Raw genomic sequence first — 18,667 nt, forward strand, 5'->3', positions numbered from 1 at the left:
CCTCAGGCTTTAAAAGCTATAGAGCTTGGAATTGATCATCCTCTATCATATTCTAGTTAGCCTCATTCCAGCCCATCATTGGTTGTACATGATGTTAAGTATTTTATGCTATGCGAAACATTAAAACATAATTTAAACGTTGTTGGGACAACAAATAAATTACAGAGTTTAAGATTTGCAATTACAAGCTATGTAGGAGATTGATGTCAACATTCTTTACCCCCAAAGCTCTGATTGGTTGTCTCATTCTCAAACATGCAGAAACAGGTATTACTGAGCTCGACAACAGACTTCACTAAACAAGTAAAATCACAGAATTGGGCAACTCTTCAGAATCAGGCATACCTAGTATTTTTAAATACTATTGAATAAAAACTATAATGTCAGATTAAAACCTGTGAGTCTACAGCGCACTGTCTATATCTGTAATGGCTGATGGCGACTGGTATATTACAGGTTAAAATAGAAAATGTAATACTTCCAACTTGTCATGCACAAGTTGAACATTTGTCTGTGTAACTCATGCTTTATCCAGTCCATCATACAATGATCAATAGATAGAGGCCTGGCAGGTTCTACCTTAGGACACATCTCAATGATTCAGCAGTTCAAGTCACTTGACCCATGTGTCACATATCAACTGTTCAATTTAACCTCAGACCTGGAGGGGGAGACTGGGCTATAACAGTGTTACAGTGCCAGAGTTTCCTGGCAGCTCCGTGAGACATGCACCTTCTCATCCATCTGTGCATTATCTAGTCATGTGTCTGAAGAAGCAGAAATGGTATGAAATAATATTTGAATCAGGAGACTGCACACGCACGGCCACAGTAAGAGGTCTGCTGATGAGCAGTACAGAAACATAATCCTTTCCTAGAGCTCTGTTGTTCCTGTGACTCATCGCTCCCTGCTAAATATATTTTACATACTTGCATGGACAAACACACACACACATGCTTAAGCAGGGTGTGAGTCATGCCCCATCTAAGTGTGGCTCATTTGTCAGGCTGCTATGAACAGAAATAGGAAAGGGGAAGAGAGAGAAGAGGGGAAAAAAAAAAAAAAAAAAAAAAAAAAATCGAAATCAAAATGGTTCTCTCTGATTTTCAAACTCTCACAATCTTTCTTGTCCCTATCTAGTTTAAAAACAGAAATATTAAAGGAGAAAAAAGGAAGAAAGGCAGAGAGACAAATGTGGCGCAGATATAGAGTGAGGCAAGGGAAAGACGAAAATCAAAGGATGCAGTGTTGGGAGGATATGTTACATCCCTCTATCTTTCTCACACATGGTGCTGGACAGCTGTTGGGGACACCACTGTTGGTCATTCTAAATTTAGCTCAGCTGACTTGATACACACACTGACACAGACGCGCACACTCACACAGACACGGACACAGACACGGACACAGACACACACAGACACACACAGACACAGAAAATCTTGCTTTAGCTGTTTTCTCCCTTTAGGATGACTTGACCTAAACCAAGGTTATGCAAGTCAATGCACAGCCTAAAACCTCTGAGTAACCAAGTCAAAATCATCATATACCCTATATGAACACACACACACACAGACCAACTCTACTTCTGCTACAAACATTTTACTTCAGTTAGACACAAACAGATGTCCACACACACTCACGTACACCAGGTGCTTTGTGCATTTGGTCAAGCTGCGTGTGTTAAGCCAACACATGAGTGAATCCACCTTCCAGAGTTACAGGGGTTGAATAGTTACATTCCCACCACCGGCACCCATTAACATTTAGCATCCCTACAGTGCAGCAGCAGAATATGTGAGATTTACAAGAACTGATGTTTTGGAGAGAGAATGAGAGCAAGAGACACACGGAGTGATGAGAGAAAGTGAATTAGACTAAAAGAAAAAGGAGAACAAAAGACAAAAGGGGAGCAGGCAAATTTCATGACCACGTTATTTCCAGGAAACCTAATTTAACATGAATCCCTTTGGTGGAATCAAAAATATAATTCTAGAAAAGATCATCTGTGGATTAAACAGTAATATGCCATGTCAATAATAACTATGTGAGATTACCAAAATATTATGCAGTGGAGTTCTCAGGAAATAAAAGGATTCCTGGAGGCTGTTCAAGTGAAGGTGATTGAAGCAGAGGTGGGATTCTGACATCTAGAGTTTGGTTCTTCATTTCAAGGGAAATCATGCAACAGAGATATGACAAAAGTGCTCTCTATCATTGCCAACAATTAAAGAGCTCAGTCCATAGAAAGGCAATAAAGATTTGGATTTTCTTTGTGTAGCTGTTCTTTGCAGTAGGATAATATCAATGAAGAACAGTTTTTGTCTTCGCGCTCCACTTGCCATCCACACAGATCAACTCATTCATACCTGATCACTGCCAGGTTTTCTGTTGGCCACTAAAGCAGCTGGTTCTCAACAACCTTGCTTGCGGGCTCCCGGCAGGTGTACAAGAAACTGCTGAACATTAGATCACACGTTTCTTTTGCATTTCACACCTCTGAAACAGCAGTTGGTTTACAGGTGAACATGCTCAGTCAAAAAGAAAAAGGATTTTATTTCTCTCTCCTATTTCATTTTCCAACCCACAGAAGGCTAAACTCTCTGTTTAGTTGGAGCCTGGGAGGAGTATACTGTCTTAAGGTGTCCCCCAGAGTTTACTACCTCATACTCCTCCACTCTCCAACACTGACATGCTCTCCCTCAGAAATATGTGTCTCATGGTTTTCACTGATAAAATTATTGTTTTACATTCATTAAATCTATGAAAACTATAATTTTTTCTACCTTTACCCATTGCCTCATGAAAAATCAAGCCAAATTCCTATAACGAAACTGAGTGTCATCATTATCGCTCTCAGACCTCTGAACAAAATCATCAACAAACTATCAACGCTTCACACTATTTACCTACCCCACACAAGCACACACACACACACACCAGCACAAAAACACAAATCCCCCCCCCCCCCCCCCCCACTGTTGGTTCATGATATTTGAATATCAGCCAGATTGACATTAGTGACCTGGAAACTTACAATAAAAAAAATAAAAAATGCAATTGATGACACTCACCATGGGAAGTAGTTGATCCGTACCCTGTTCTTGTAAACTACAATTCCAGCGGACATCACCCCGATGAGAATCTCTGTGTTACTCTGGTCCTGAATAGCGGAGAGGAGAGTGTGTTTATTGAGGGTAGTGGGTAAGAGAGAAGAGCCAAACAGGAGGAGAGTTGAACAAAAATAAACAGGAGCCAAGAAATTTTGGACATGCTCCCTCACTGCTGCAAAATATTAGGGACCCTGCTGACGACAGACTTGATGCAAACCTATAGCAGAGGGGAAAGAGACGATCAAAGAAACCCACACAGGGGGAAGTAAGAATTTACATAGAGCAAGAACAGAATACGCAAAGAAGAGTTTAAGCCAGAATCCAATAATAACACATCCTTAAGCAGATGCTATTCAACATGTTCTGACTATTATTCCAAATGATCATTGACTTCAGAGCTGTAATTTGAACCAAGACAAATGTGCAGCGCTCCCTGTGAAGACAATCGGACTCACTCTCAACAAATTAAAAATAAATAAATAAATAAATATCTTATTGAAGCAGCTCTTAGGTTTCTTTTTTGTGCTCACTTTCGAATTTTGATATCACGTTTAATGACCATTTTACATTTTAAGTTTAGTTCTGTGTTAATGCTTTAATTTTAAAGAGCAAATGAAAAGATTCTCACACAAATACAAAAACAACCTCATTCCTCAACAAATTGATGTGAATTCTCATAAATATTTGTAAAATTACATTTTACATTTTTAGTCAAATCTGGGCAGCATGTGGCGTAGTGGTTAGTGCTGTCGCCCCATAATAAGAAGGTTGTGGGTCCAGTTCTTGGTTCTGTGCAGAGTTTGCATGTTCTAATGCATGTGTGGGTTTCCTATGGGTACTCCAGTTTCCTCCCACCATCCAAAGACATCATGTTTGGGTTAACTGGTGACTGAGTGTGAGTGGTTGTTGGTCCTGTCTGTCTCTGTGTATAGGCCACCACCCGCAACCCAGAAACGGAGAAGCAGTAGAAAAAGGATGGATGGATTGTCAGTCAAATCTATGCTTCTTTCCTCATTGAAAAATCTAGATTTGGTTTTATGTCAAACCCAGTACCGCTGTTTGTGCTAGACTGACACGTAAAATAGCTAAGTGCATCAAGACGATTAGTTGGCAAAACCTTTATTTATAAAACCTTCATTATTTTTAGATTAAAGAATTTACTGCAATAAGAATTATTAACTAGAAGGCATTTGAGAAAAGGTACAGTAGTTAATCAGTTTTGTTATCACTGGCAGTGACTAACAGTGTTAAAAGCTATGCTAATGTAAACAATTGCTCTCTATTCTGACAAGCTTTTGGCCTGACAGAGTTGGTTCCTTGTTATATGAAATATGAACCCCCTGGCTGTCTGACTCGGTGTAAGCAGCAAGTGTCAATTCCAGATGTATGATTTATGATCAAAAAAACACATTGTAAACATGATAGCAAGTTTAAAAACAGTTTTTAATTGCGCTTTAATTCCTTGAACAGCTAAGAGTCCAAATGCTAATGTTCACTAGTGAGGCTTTATATTTTTAAAGTAACTTATTAGACAAGTGATCTTAAGTTGTATCAGATCTTTTATGCAAAGCTATTTAAAAGAAATATTTTTAAAATGTCACTATTATGCTTAATCCCCCACATTGGGAATACTGTAATATCAATTTTGATTATAACTGCTGAAATTCAATGTAGGCTAGACTATCTTCTCTATGTGGAAGAGGAAAAGAAACAAAAGGCTAGAGTGAGATTGCAGATACACTATGCTGAATAGGCCACGTGACCTTTAGGGGAAAAACGCAGACACAGAAGTATGAAATATAAACCAAGATTCACGAAATATACACACGCAGCCTTTAAGACACACACACACACACACACACACACACACACACACACACACACACACACACACACAGACAGGTAGGCATGAAATAAAATCTGACTTACCCTTGCATAGTGCAGCTCTACCCCGTAGAGCTCCAGCGTACGTGCTGTGTTCAGATAATTAAACTCTGACTGGGCAGGAGATAGACCACTGAGAGAGAGAAAGAAAGACAGACAGAGAGAGGTACAAGGACAATCGGAGGTTGTGTGTTGGAACACAGAAAAGGACGAGGTAGAGAGAGACCGTGTGTTCAAGAGACAAATGGAGAAGGTAGAGAGAAAAGAAAAAGAAAAAAATGTGATTCAAAAATGAAATGCAACAATGGCAGGAAAAATATGCTGGTCCCTTTGTGTTTTTACCTGACTTTGTGGGATCACAGCTGTATGGAGTATGTGTGGACAACATACCTGTGCTGCTGGTGATGTTTGGCGACCTCCTTGTGGAAGTCTTGTGGAGGGTTGGGGATGAAGCAGTACTCAGACAGGTAGCCTGGACTGTGCTCCGTTTCACTATAGTCCCCTAACTCAGCTACAGGGAGAGAGAAAGAGAGGTAGGATATCATCACAGCAAGCATCATATGAAAATACATCAAATGTGCATTTAGTATTTAAGCTTATAGAAGACAGTGGGAGATTAAAGCAAAGTGCTCTTCCTGTACTGCTGTAATACCATATTAAGTGGGAAAGTTTGTTTTATCACAGGTTTGCATATTTTCAGCAAAGCTACAAGGCAGCACAGGCCTCTTTTTATCTTACTAAGATCCAGCCGTTGCGTGTGAATATTTTAAATAGCTTTAAGGAGAGGTCAAACCAGTTGTGGAAACCATGGATCAATTAGGATTACCATTTATATTTTGGCCACTTACTTATGAAATGAGTGCTTTATGTAACAGATGGACAGAGGCTTTAATGGGACTCAAAATAGCATAAGACAGCAGGATGAAAAACAAAGCTGTTCTAATGATGAAGAAAATAATGATTTAAAATAACAGGAAGAAGCCTTAAAAGTTAAATGTTTCCCTGATCTCTGGTAGCCCTCAGGGAGATATAGCACAAGTTGAATCCACAAAGCTATTAGCTCACAAGCAAGCAGTTTAAGCTCAAAAGCATCAATTCACTCAAGTATTCCCTGGACTGCCCCATTAGCCGGTAGCCTAAGCATTATTGGCCAATGAATCTATTCCAGCTCACACAGGTATTGATGCGCACATAGCTCCAGGGAGGAATATATGTCCAGTCAATAGTGCATATCTCACAACACTGGGTTAACATTGCTTTTATCTTTTGCTGCAGTTACTACTTACAATACCCAATGTTAAGGCCAATCAAGCACCAAGTCCAGCTGACAACTTGATCTCTCTTTATATATTAACCATGCAATGGGAAATCCATAGTGTGCTATATATTAGCTCAAAATGGGGAGAGGTTAGCTTGAGCTCTGGGTCATTGTAATGATGTTATTGACCAAACAAAGCATAAAGAAGATGATCAACTCGCCATTTGTGATGACGGATTTACCTTCACTGTGGGGAAATTTAACCTAAGTGTGGATTTATTTGTATGTCTGTGCCATCCCTTCACCAACAACTTAGACTGGACGAGACAGTATAACAGAAATGCGATGTGATGAAAAAATGAAAAGCTGCATTAGTCCATATCTACTGCTTTAAAATAAACAAGCAAAAACATATTTTCTCTTTTTTCATTTTTCCAACAACCTTAATATTTTATGAACTGGTTGCTATGGTTTACAGACAGTATTTGGTCAATTTTAAACAAGAATTTTGATCTACTGGGTGGGGATTTGTGATGTTTTTGAGAATGCAAAGCTTTAGTGTGGATTTAGAGTGATCATCAGTGCTGGCACTTTGAGCCAAGCTAACTGAATTAGCAGCATAGCAGCTGCTTCAAGTCGTTTTTCATTTATCTTCATAATCTGGGCTGGCACTGAGCAAAGTGACACCATAGACGTAGCTTCAGACTCTGTGTGTATGTGCTACCGTGTATCTGTGTGTGGAAAAGCAGTCATGTCATGATGTTGTGAGTCTAGGGCCAAATCTCTTCTGTGACCTATATACTGCAGCGGAGCAAATTCCACACAAAATACACCAGTGAGGTGGAGGACAGAAAGAGGAGGGGAGGGCAGAGGGAAGCGGCTGAAGAGGGGTTTATGAGTGAGGGGGGGAAAAAATAGGAGATAAGCAGAAAGGGATGAAGAAGACTAAATAGAGATAAAAAGAAAGAAACAAAGGGCAGAACAGGCTGAAGTACAAACAAAGAGCGGCAGTAAAAGAGAAAGTGCGAGTAAGACACCAGTGTCATGAGTCATTATTCTGATGACAGAAGGGCCCAGTCAGCATTTAACCCAAGCACTAAACATCAGTGCTGGTGCTGAACATCCCCTTGTATACATGGGTCTATAGGGCTCCAGAGATGTTTTCTAACTGCTAGGTTAACATAGAGGCATTTAATGTGAGGCTGCAGTCTTGCATTTAGTTGCCAAATGCATTAATACAGCAATAGGGGTATTGCTATATTTCAGTATCTATTATAGTAAAATATTGATACTGTTTTCAGTGCTTCACCTGCAGTACTGAAGGACTAACTCACATATTTGCATATTTGATAACACTACTAAAGATAAATGGCTGATGCCTTTAAACTGTAGCAATTAACCCTTGATCACCATCATCCTGGTACCTTTCCCTTTGACTCTGCACAATATTCGGCACATAAAGCTGATTGTGGAGCGGTCCTTATATAGGATAGAATAGAATATTTAGAAAATAGAACATTTGTCTCCCTGAAGGCAACAACAACTATCACTACACAGCTTAATTGAATGGTAATGGCTTCAGAGTACCAAATATTAATGTGTTGAAGCAGTCGCATGCATTACATTTAACAATGTGTGGAGTTAAAGAGAGGCCTAATGAATTGCCTTTCTTTCCATCATTTCATGGAGTGGATGCATCTAGAGAGCAGTACTTACATTGAACAGCATAGGACGCCAGCAGTGCTGCTGTGTTGTGTGCACAGGGCAATCTGGGAAGCGCAAGAACATGTGCATAAATGTACGTATTAAAATAAAGCAGATACATAGATGATTCTGCTTCAGATCAATATACAGACATTACAGCTCTGCGCAAAGACTAGCGATTAACATGTTTGATCATAATAGTAATAAACTGCCTGACACAATCAATACTATTAATATACTACTTACTAGAACAAAGAGAAGCAGCAAGATGTATTTTCACTGCATATCTATACGGCAGCATCTAATAAACAGAGGGGAGAGGTACTCACCTTCCAGTAAATATATCCTGCTTGATCTGAAGGAAATATTGGTACCTGATGAATAACCACACACCGCATTAGGACAACAGATCAGTGAACCATTAACTTAAAGCAACATAGGTTTGTCGCCCTGATTATAATGGTAACACTTCAAATGGAAGTGCCTGTTATAAATAAAATAAATACATTTTAGGAGAGGCCTTTGTTTTATTGGTGGGACTATTATATTGCTTTCCATAACAGACAGAGCAGATTTGCTCATGAGTCCTTGGAAAAGCCTTTCATCAAAAGCATTTTTTTTTATGTCACTTGAGGGTAGAAACTGTTCTCACTGCTCACAACATTGCTCAGCCAAGTGTTGCTGACACAAGTGATGCATCGACGCAGTGTCACAAGGCTATCAGGAGAGTTTTTGTTGTGACTTGAACATACTATACACCAGAAGAGCTTGCCAGATCCAAGGTTCATTGCTTGCTGAATGAGCGAGGCCATGGCTCAGAGGCTGTAACAAACACCAGGCACAGTAACATCCCCTCTGCTCTTTGTTGTTTGACCTTATGTTTGCAGAACTGTGAGTTAAACTCTGGCCCCATATTAAGCATGCCAGTTTGTCCTTTTATCTCTAATTCAAGTGAATGGAAAAAGCTCTCGAACTAGGAATCTGTTAGCTCCCAAAAGTGATTTCAGAAAACCAATTTATTTTTACTTTTAAAGCGGAAAGACATTTACTCTTTACAGCTTGTACATAATGAACCTTAGAAAATAATGTACCATACAACAGCTGTGCAGTCCATTTGTTATAACAAACAGGCAATATACACTCACCGGCCACTTTATTAGGTACAACTGCTTGTTAACAGTTAATTTCGAATCAGCCAATCACATGGCGGCAACTCAGTGCATTTAGGCATGTAGATATGGTCAAGACAATCTCCTGCAGTTCAAACCGAGCATCAGTATGGGGAAGAAAGGTGATTTGAGTGACTTTGAACGTGGCATGGTTGTTGGTGCCAGAAGGGCTGGTCTGAGTATTTCAGAAACTGCTGATCTACTGGAATTTTCACGCACAACCATCTCTAGGGTTTACAGAGAATGGTCCGAAAAAGAAAAAATATCCAGTGAGCGGCAGTTCTGTGGGCGGAAATGCCTTGTTGATGCCAGAGGTCAGAGGAGAATGGCCAGACTGGTTCGAGCTGATAGAAAGGCAACAGTGACTCAAATAACCACCCGTTACAACCAAGGTAGGCAGAAGAGCATCTCTGAGCGCACAGTACGTCGAACTTTGAGGCAGATGGGCTACAGCAGCAGAAGACCACACCGGGTGCCACTCCTTTCAGCTAAAACCAGGAAACTGAGGCTACAATTTGCACAAGCTCATGGAAATTGGACAATAGAAGATTGGAAAAACGTTGCCTGGTCTGATGAGTCTCGATTTCTGCTGCGACATTCGGATGGTAGGGTCAGAATTTGGCGTCAACAACATGAAAGCATGGATCCATCCTGCCTTGTATCAACGGTTCAGGCTGGTGGTGGTGGTGTAATGGTGTGGGGAATATTTTCTTGGCACCAATTGAGCATCGTTGCAACGCCACAGCCTACCTGAGTATTGTTGCTGACCATGTCCATCCCTTTATGACCACAATGTACCCAACTTCTGATGGCTACTTTCAGCAGGATAATGTGCCATGTCATAAAGCTGGAATCATCTCAGACTGGTTTCTTGAACATGACAATGAGTTCACTGTACTCAAATGGCCTCCACAGTCACCAGATCTCAATCCAATAGAGCATCTTTGGGATGTGGTGGAACGGGAGATTCGAATCATGGATGTGCAGCCGACAAATCTGCGGCAACTGTGTGATGCCATCATTTCAATATGGACCAAACTCTCTGAGGAATGCTTCCAGCACCTTGTTGAATCTATGCCACGAAGAATTGAGGCAGTTCTGAAGGCAAAAGGGGGTCCAACCCGTTACTAGCATGGTGTACCTAATAAAGTGGCCGGTGAGTGTATATAGAACATTTCAAATCAACGTATTTGGTATTTCAAGCATATTTATCTACTCTTGCTTCAATATTTTGATGCATTTAGTTTCTTTTTTTACTTTACATTTTACCCAATTTGAGCTTTGATGTATTTCAATATCAATAAAACCAGGACTTCCAGATTTTCATAATATTACAGAGGTGTTGAAGTGAGAATATATTTATCAACACCCTACCAACAGATAATCCTGACTGTTAATCTAAATGATTATCAGGAACCATCTTTATCTTCATGAAATAAACATCCTTACCGTGTGTATTCTTCCTGAAGTTTACTGGGGTCAGTGACAAAGAATTTTACTCTGAAGCTCAAGTTATGGGGAGACCCTCCTATAAGAAATGAAGATTAACAGATGGATAAAACACAACTTGGAAGAACAGTGAATAGATAGAAAGCCCAAAGGCTAGAAAGCTTTGAAGTTTGCAGATGACACAGTTATCATGGGGTGTATTAGGGATGATAGAGAAGAAGAGTACAGGAGTCTGGTGAATGACTTTGTTGTCTGGAGCCAAAGGAACCACCTGCACCTCAACACCTCAAAGACTAAAGAGCTAGTCATGGACTTTGGGAAGTCCAGACCGTGTCCACGTCCAGTGCTGGTCAGGGGTGATGAGGTGGAGGTTGTAGGTAACTACAAATACCTTGGGGTTTGGCTGGATAACAAGCTGGACTGGTCATGTAACTCAGAACACCTGTACAAGAGGGGCCAGTGTAGACTGTACTTCCTGAGGAGACTGCGATCTTTTAACATCTGCAGGAAACTGCTGCAGATGTTTTACCAGTCTGTGGTTGCCAGTGCCCTCTTCTATGCTGTGGTGTGTTGGGGTGGCAGTACATCCACAAAGCACTCAAACAGGTTGGACAAGCTGATCAGGCGAGCTAGCTCTGTGGTTGGCACAAAGCTGGACTCTCTGGTGACAGTTGCAGAGAGGAGATCCAGAAACAAACTGCTGGCTATTATGGACAACGCCAGTCACCCTCTGCAGCCTGTCATCAGTGCACAGAAAAGCCTGTTGAGTGACAGACTGCTTCTCCCCAGGTGCAGAACCAACAGATTCAAAGTCTCCTTTGTCCCCCGAGCAATAAAACTGTATAACTCTGCACTAGGTGGGAGGGGGAGGAGTAGCAGGAAGAAAGAGGGATTGGAGAAGATGGGACACTAAAAAAACTGAATATTTATGGTTGTACATTTGTTGTTTATATATTTCAAACTGTGTGCTTTCTTTTACTGTTCTTGTCGGTGCTGTACCTGCTGGAACAACAATTTCCCTGACGGAGACCTCCCAAGGGATTAATAAAGTCTATCTTATCTTATCTTATCTTATCTTAAGCTAATGTACTGTACAAGGCCACTGTATTTTGTTTTACGATCCAATGCTTGGCACTAGTTGTCATTCTTTTTAATGGTCTGTACATCTTTCTGTACGTTTTCATTAAGACCTTAAAGATGTAATGATGACCTCAATGTCCTTCGAAGGTATATGTGTGAAATATTCATCTCTTGTTATTGACACACCAAAACGGCTTACTTTTAAAAAATGTTTGTGTGTGTGTGTTTGTGTGTGTGTGTGTGTGTGTGGGGGGAACTCAAAATTCTTTTAGTTCTTATCAAAAAATAAGAGCAGGGTTGAAAAATGTTTAAAACAAGTTTAAATGTTGCTTTTGGCAGATTAAAATTTTCAAATCACACTCACTGTGGACTGGAAATTTTGCTTGAGGGGGGTTTCAAAAAAAAAAAAAAAAAAAAAAGCATCACTGAGGTGTACCTTCAGATGACTGCGTCAACAAGTTTTGTTATCCCAACATTTGCTTAACATGAACCGGACCAGTTATTGGAAGCAGTGTGTTGTGGATTTCACCTACTTTTTAACTGTTTCCTGATGGGCTTGTTGGGATCGAGCCAGCGCTGTAAAATATTAATTGAGAAACACTTAGAGACACCATAACGGTTCCACAGCATGACTACACATGCTAAATTATTCAACAATAGCCTCCCACACACACACACGCGCCACGCATACCTGTCAGAAACCCAGTGCACATGGCACACACAAGAAAACACACACACTCATACTGTCAATCTAGATTGTTCTATACACACACAGATAGGACATATTTGATTTTAGGAGACTAATCCACATCCTAGAGCCTTCCTACAGATTAGGGTTATGAAACATTTAGTTTCATACACACACGGACACACAGACATCAAGGCTTAAAAAGATGACCTTTTGGTGAATTCAAAGCCAGAGTACACAGTGGACTATATGAAATCTTTAAACTGCAGCATCCTCCAACTTAAACACAACTGAAAACATCGCACTGACCGGTGCATCCGAGGAGTCGTCAGCCAAGTGCAGGCCAAAGTAGTCTCTCTCAGTCAGCTCCAGGTGTTTGAAGACAGCATCCAGCAACACCTGGCCATGATCCGATTTCTGCAGAGAATGACACAGAGGATGAATTCAGATTTTATTACCCAATCTCACCAGGCAGAGTTCCTTTGGCTTTTCAGTGCTCCTGAACTCCTCTGTGAAAAGTCACAGAGGGCATAGCGAGGACACGGGAATGAGCAACGGACCGATTAAACCATATCCTGCGCTATGTTGTAGTGAAGATGGAAGCATAGTGCCAGTCCTCACACACACACAGTAGCTACCCTCTCTCACCACAGATGCCTGAATTATTTAACTGCTCTAGAAACATTTCATTAAGTTAAGATTCATATGTGATTCATCCTGTTTAATATCTTTCCAACCACACCAGGGTGAACACGTATGAGAAATTAAGTTGATGTGTGCTTGCGGGTTATACAGTATTTATCCATTTCACTACTTGGTTTGTTCAGTGACTGTGTAAAACCATCAGACAATTCCCTAACAAATGAGTGATGTCTTATAGCCCTCACAAAAACCTTTTATACTTGCTACAAAACTGAATCATCACAGGTTCAACTATTTGCACCTGTGGATTATCTGTTCTATTTCTTGTGAATGTGGGCAAATCTAATGTTTTCAGTCATTATTCCTGCACCGAGAAGAAGAATAAGAATTGAATCCTGGCTTAGAATAGTAAGGCAAAGATAAAAGTATGGACTAAAAACAGAAAGATTATGTTGTGTCTGCACCCCTTGAGTATACTGATTCTACATCAGGCTGTTAAATGTTTGTCTGGTTTGCCTTTATGCCTTCAGTCAGAAGAGTAAAATCAATTGGCTTGCTAAGTATCTGATCGTGTCTAATTACATCCATAAATAGAAATCCCAAGTTTAACAATAAATGCAGTTCATTCACACATGACATTAGTGGGGAGGCTGGATGAAAAGCTGCTGCTAAGTAATGAAGATTCAACCTCCTCCACTCAATTTGAATTACTCTGTAAGAACAGATGTCATGAAGAGAAATTTCATATAGAAGAAAAGGGTTGAGAAATCCAAAGCACTCTAGTAAAAGAGTAAAACACTCAAATGGTTATTTGCTTGTGCTCCAGCTTTAATGAGCGAGAGATGTGGAACACTTGGAGAAAGAGCTCAAGACAGTCATTAATTCCAGGTAAATCAATTACCATGAGTACATACTTCAACGTCTGCTTTCAGAAGTCTAGCGCACTCTAAATGGGAAAGACCATGCTCTGCAGCATGTTCCTCACTTGATTTCCAGCGAGGATGGCTTTGGCAAATAATGAGGAAAAACACCTTAATTTTAAATTTTCAATATCTGAGCTGTTATGTCCATTGTAAACTCAGTTATGTTTTACGATTACCCCTCATAAACAGTAGTGAAGCGCTAATAAAATCATAGAATGATGATTTTATATGTAATTACAATATATGCAATTACTTACACAGCTATATAATGAAACAAATGAAGAAAATATCTGTAATAATAAACAGAAAACTCTATTAAATAGAGCTAACTGAGAACCACAGAAATAGACAAGACAGAGCAGTCTAGAATGAAAAGGGGGATAAAAAAAATAGCAAAAAAGGAATTGTTCCTTTAATCATTAACATCATTAACAACGGGATTAGCTGCTGGACCACAAGGTGAGCACAAATCAGCATCTGATCTAGCTGTGACTTTAAGATAGAGAGAGAGAGAAAGAATGAAACTCCAGAACTCCCATGGGAGAAAAAAAACCACACACAATCACTCCCACAGAAACTGCTCCAGGTCTACCCTTTCCTTTGGTGACGCACTTTTACAGTACTGCATTTGTCTGTGTGTGTTTGTGTGTCTGAATGTGTGTGACGAAAGGAATGATAGTTGACGGTTGACATGTTGACATAGCAAGCCTCCAGGATCACCAGCAGCCTTTTAGTGCTGCAGTTTGTGTGTGTGTGTGTGTGTGTGTGTGTGTGTGAGAGAGAGAGTGTTGAGGGGGATACACGACTGTCAAAGCCTCGTTGAATTAACTCTGATACCCTGTGTGCTCCTTGGCTCCCTCTTTCTCACTCCCCTGTAGCTATACTATAATTTTTCTCATGGATGAAAAGTTAACGCATTTTCTCAATATAAAAAACCTCATGAGTCTTCTATCAACAATAAGCTGACTACTGAAAATATGCTTTGAATTTTAAAATATTGCATTGTGTTGTACTGTGGTCAAGGAAAACAGACCTCAAAAAGGCTTGAGCTTTACTGTCACATGATCCCTATTTTAACTTTGCTTCAATATAAAATAAAGATGAGAATATAAAAGTGTGGACAGATAATAAGGGGCAAAAACACCACCCAACTGTTTTTTTTTTTTGTTTTTTTAAACACGCAATAACGAGCTGACTGCTTCATTTACAAGCTGAGAGACTGACAGAGTCCAAAAAGTCTGATGTAACAGTTATAGAGGAAAATAAGTGGGGCAGGGGGGGACAACAACAAACTGAAGGCTCATTCGGATACGACAACTCGCAATGTAAGGCTAGACCCACATCTGAAAGACTTTGCACAAGTCTTTATGTGTGCATTGGTGTGTGTCTACTGCTTCCCCATTGTATCAAGCTGCTTTTCAAGTTGTATGTGGGTGCCCTCTGTGCACTTTTTATACCATGCTCCCAGGAAAACCAATGCCTCTGTGTGTGTGTGTGTGTGTGTGTGTGTGTGTGTGTGTGTGTGTGTGTACGCTAGCCTCTTCTGGTATTCTGAAAGCATGACAGCCAAATGTGTGATCACTGCCCCCACAGGAACAAATAACTATACATTGGTAAAACTGAGCCAGAAGCATGCACACAGACACACAATTTCACACATTCTTCCCCTGTACTTTTACACAACAGACAACGGCAGCAGCAAAAACTCCATGGAGTGGACAGCTCTTGGATTCAGTGATAGAAAGTCATGACAGACAGAGCAAGAGGGAGGGAGTGAAAATTAAAGAGAAGACAAAGAGACATAGAAATAGAGGGAAAAGAAGTGATTGATGATGTACTGTGTTGTGTGTGCGTGTTTGGTTGAGACAAATGCTCTTTGTGCAGTCAAGTAATACCATTGGCTGTCATAGTGTTTCTGCGTGTGAGAGTGAGGACAGAAGAGGAAGACTTAGTGATATAGAGCAATCGCACACAAGAGATTGGCTGAGACTATGAGAGACTGACAGACAGAGAAGCTCAGATAAGTCACTACCCTCAGACCTTTAGGGTTTGTCTATAGGGTCAGAGGGGAAAAAAAAACCCAGACATCATCAGTGGGCAGACCAGGGAAAACCCCAGGGTGGTTTTAATAGCAGGTAAACAATAGAGAATGCAAAATTTGACACATTTATTTGCCTCCTTCCACAGGAAACACAGTTCTGTATGGTGTGTGTGTGTTACAGAGTGATGGAAATTCAGATATGCATGAGGAAGCTTGTCCAGACAGGAAGAGAACTACACCACCAAGGAGTCATTAACATCTGCCTCTGTCCTCTGTCTGTGCTCAGAGTGCATGCACACACACACTTCACTTTAATGGATATACTTTATTAAATCACCCATTTTAAATAAAGTTATATCAACATGATACATCAATTTACAAAGGTTACAATGCACATATCCTTCAAAGAAAACACAGTTTGTGTCAACTTTTTAGACTGACTCACAGCCCAGCCTTGGAGAATTTATTTTTTCGGATTCCAGATTTCAATCCCTCCAGCAGTCGGCACACACAATTTAAAAGCAGCTACATTTGCACTATATCTCACCCAGACATACACTGTAACAAAGTGACACACCTTTCTATTTCTAGATGGCTAAATGAGAAAAACACTTGCAAAGCCACAACCACTCCACAACACAAACACATCAAACTTTCAACATTTCAGAACTTTGGTCTTATTATGGTAAGGTTTTACAAAAAGTGAAGTTTTCTTCTTTAGATGAGCAGTTTCAGCCCTTTTCTTTAAAGTGCTTAAAGCAGGTTCACAACAATTCATTTCACTTTGACTGCTTAAAAAATGGCTTTTACCTTTGACTAGTCCAACTTTTTGTGTTGCTTGTGAACAAGCAGATAAGAAATTAATGTCAGGCATTACAGCCCAGTCTCTTTATATAGAAAAAAACTTAAAAACTACCAAAAATAATTAACAAAAAAAAAATATAGGCACACATGAAACATTTTGGTTCCAGTGCTGACTTTAAGAGTGAACCTTGTTGCAGGAGTAGGAATGTCACATTATATCTAAGGTGGAAATGCACAAGTCAACACGTGAACAAACTCAGTCTCCTACATAACTTTCATTGGTATCCCATTCAGAGGTCTCATTCAGCAGAAAATAAAAGCCATTTTGCAGGATTATTTATCCTTTGCCAGTTACTGTTCTTACTTGCTCATTATTAAGGGTTATTTGATTATTCTGCTATCCTGCAGATAGCAGGATTTCTATGTAGTGTTGAGTGGTTACTATGGTTACCGCTGCATTTGTCACTTCACTCTGAGTCCTACTTCTGACCCTGCTTTTGTGCCAGTGAGGCAGTGGGTCAGCATTGGGCTGTGCTTTTTTTAATTTCTTGTCATCTCTCAGCCATTCGAGCAAAAAAAAATTCTGATTTATGCTGGTATCACTTCAAATCCCCAAAGACTTTCCATCTATAGAATCATGAATACAAGCCTGCATGTGAAACCGCCCAACCCTCGCACCCTGAACGATGCAGTTCCCATGACAATAAGCAAGTGCTGGATTTTCACTCTCTGCTCCAGAGAAGGAAAAGAGAGGGGGGGGGGGGGAGAAAAAAAAAAAAATCAAGGCCAGTTGGCCAAGGAGAGGATCAATAGAAGTATTGTTGCTCTTAGGATGGCTTGTCTTTCCAGGAAGTTACTGCTGCTGCAGGGGTCTGATCAATGACACTGTCAGAGATACTGACAGAGACAGAGTCATTCATTCAGCAAGAGGCAGGGAGGGAAAGTGAGAGGGGGATAGTCTGAAGCAGGAAGCAGAGATGGTGAGAGATTTGCAGGGAGGGATGTAAAGACAAAAAATGAAGAGATGTTATAGAAAAGACTGATTGAGATCCACAATTACAGCTAAAAGGATAACCCTGATTATCTTGCAACTGAGTCTGTAGATGTTCATTTACAATTATTATTTCTGTGCCCAAGAAAAATCACAAAATGGTCTCAGCAAACCTAATTTATTATGCACAGGCCTTATCATTTTATTTTGTTAAAAAATGGCACATTTCAGAAGTAGTTTTTTGGCTATTGGTCATTTGTTGCAGTGACCTTGAGTGTTTTTTGCTTCTTGTAACTTTGCTTTGTATGCAGAATGCACAGAAATATTTATGTTTCAAGTGCTTTTGGTGGTAAGATCAGTGGTAAGAGTAGCAGGAAGTCAAAGACATACCAGCTGCAAAGCGAGTGTGTCACAGATGAAATGAAATCAAGCGATGATTTTTCTTTCACCTGCTTCTCTCACAACGTAAAAGGGTTTTTTTGTCATTTTGTTTTGTTGAACTGCGTCATCATGTTATGTATGTTATTGTGCTTTTCTGTGGAATTATATTCACACATACACGCCAATGGGATGTGATCCGTCAGAGGGGGTGTTATGAGAGGATTTGTATATTCTGATTTACAAAGGGAATTTCCCACCTTGTACTGTCACAACTCTGATCAAACCCACAGGCACAAAGAAAGAAAAGGAATTGGGTGGGCACATGAACTTACAATAAAACGCCTGTCACATCAAAATTGCGACCAGCTTTGGGCAAAACCCAAACCCACATACATACACTTTAGTGACACTTACTAACATTCACACCACGGAAAAGACACTGACATACATAATATTTCTGTCTCCTTAAGATATGTCTGCATGTGAATGATTGTAAAGCTAAGTGAAAATGAAGTGAACTCATAGCTCTGAGTCCATCAG

The 18,667-nt window shown here is 40.1% G+C and overlaps 1 protein-coding gene across 2 annotated transcripts in view; it reads right to left on the reverse strand.

Annotated features, from left to right (window-relative positions):
• The window catches only part of ptpn4a (protein tyrosine phosphatase non-receptor type 4a), a 57,320-nt gene that overhangs the window by 14,925 nt on the left and 23,728 nt on the right, over positions 1-18,667 (reverse strand). For both annotated transcript variants that reach the window (XM_029530075.1, XM_029530076.1), the window contains exons 3-10: positions 12,655-12,762; positions 12,191-12,233; positions 10,578-10,656; positions 8,289-8,333; positions 7,972-8,024; positions 5,388-5,508; positions 5,043-5,130; positions 3,075-3,163 (exon numbers count right to left, since the gene is read on the reverse strand). In XM_029530075.1, coding sequence (XP_029385935.1) covers positions 3,075-3,163; positions 5,043-5,130; positions 5,388-5,508; positions 7,972-8,024; positions 8,289-8,333; positions 10,578-10,656; positions 12,191-12,233; positions 12,655-12,762 — 626 coding nt within the window. The remainder of the gene's footprint in view (positions 1-3,074; positions 3,164-5,042; positions 5,131-5,387; positions 5,509-7,971; positions 8,025-8,288; positions 8,334-10,577; positions 10,657-12,190; positions 12,234-12,654; positions 12,763-18,667) is intronic.

The sequence above is a fragment of the Echeneis naucrates genome, chromosome 21, assembly GCF_900963305.1.
Source record: "Echeneis naucrates chromosome 21, fEcheNa1.1, whole genome shotgun sequence".
Classification (NCBI taxonomy): domain Eukaryota; kingdom Metazoa; phylum Chordata; class Actinopteri; order Carangiformes; family Echeneidae; genus Echeneis; species Echeneis naucrates.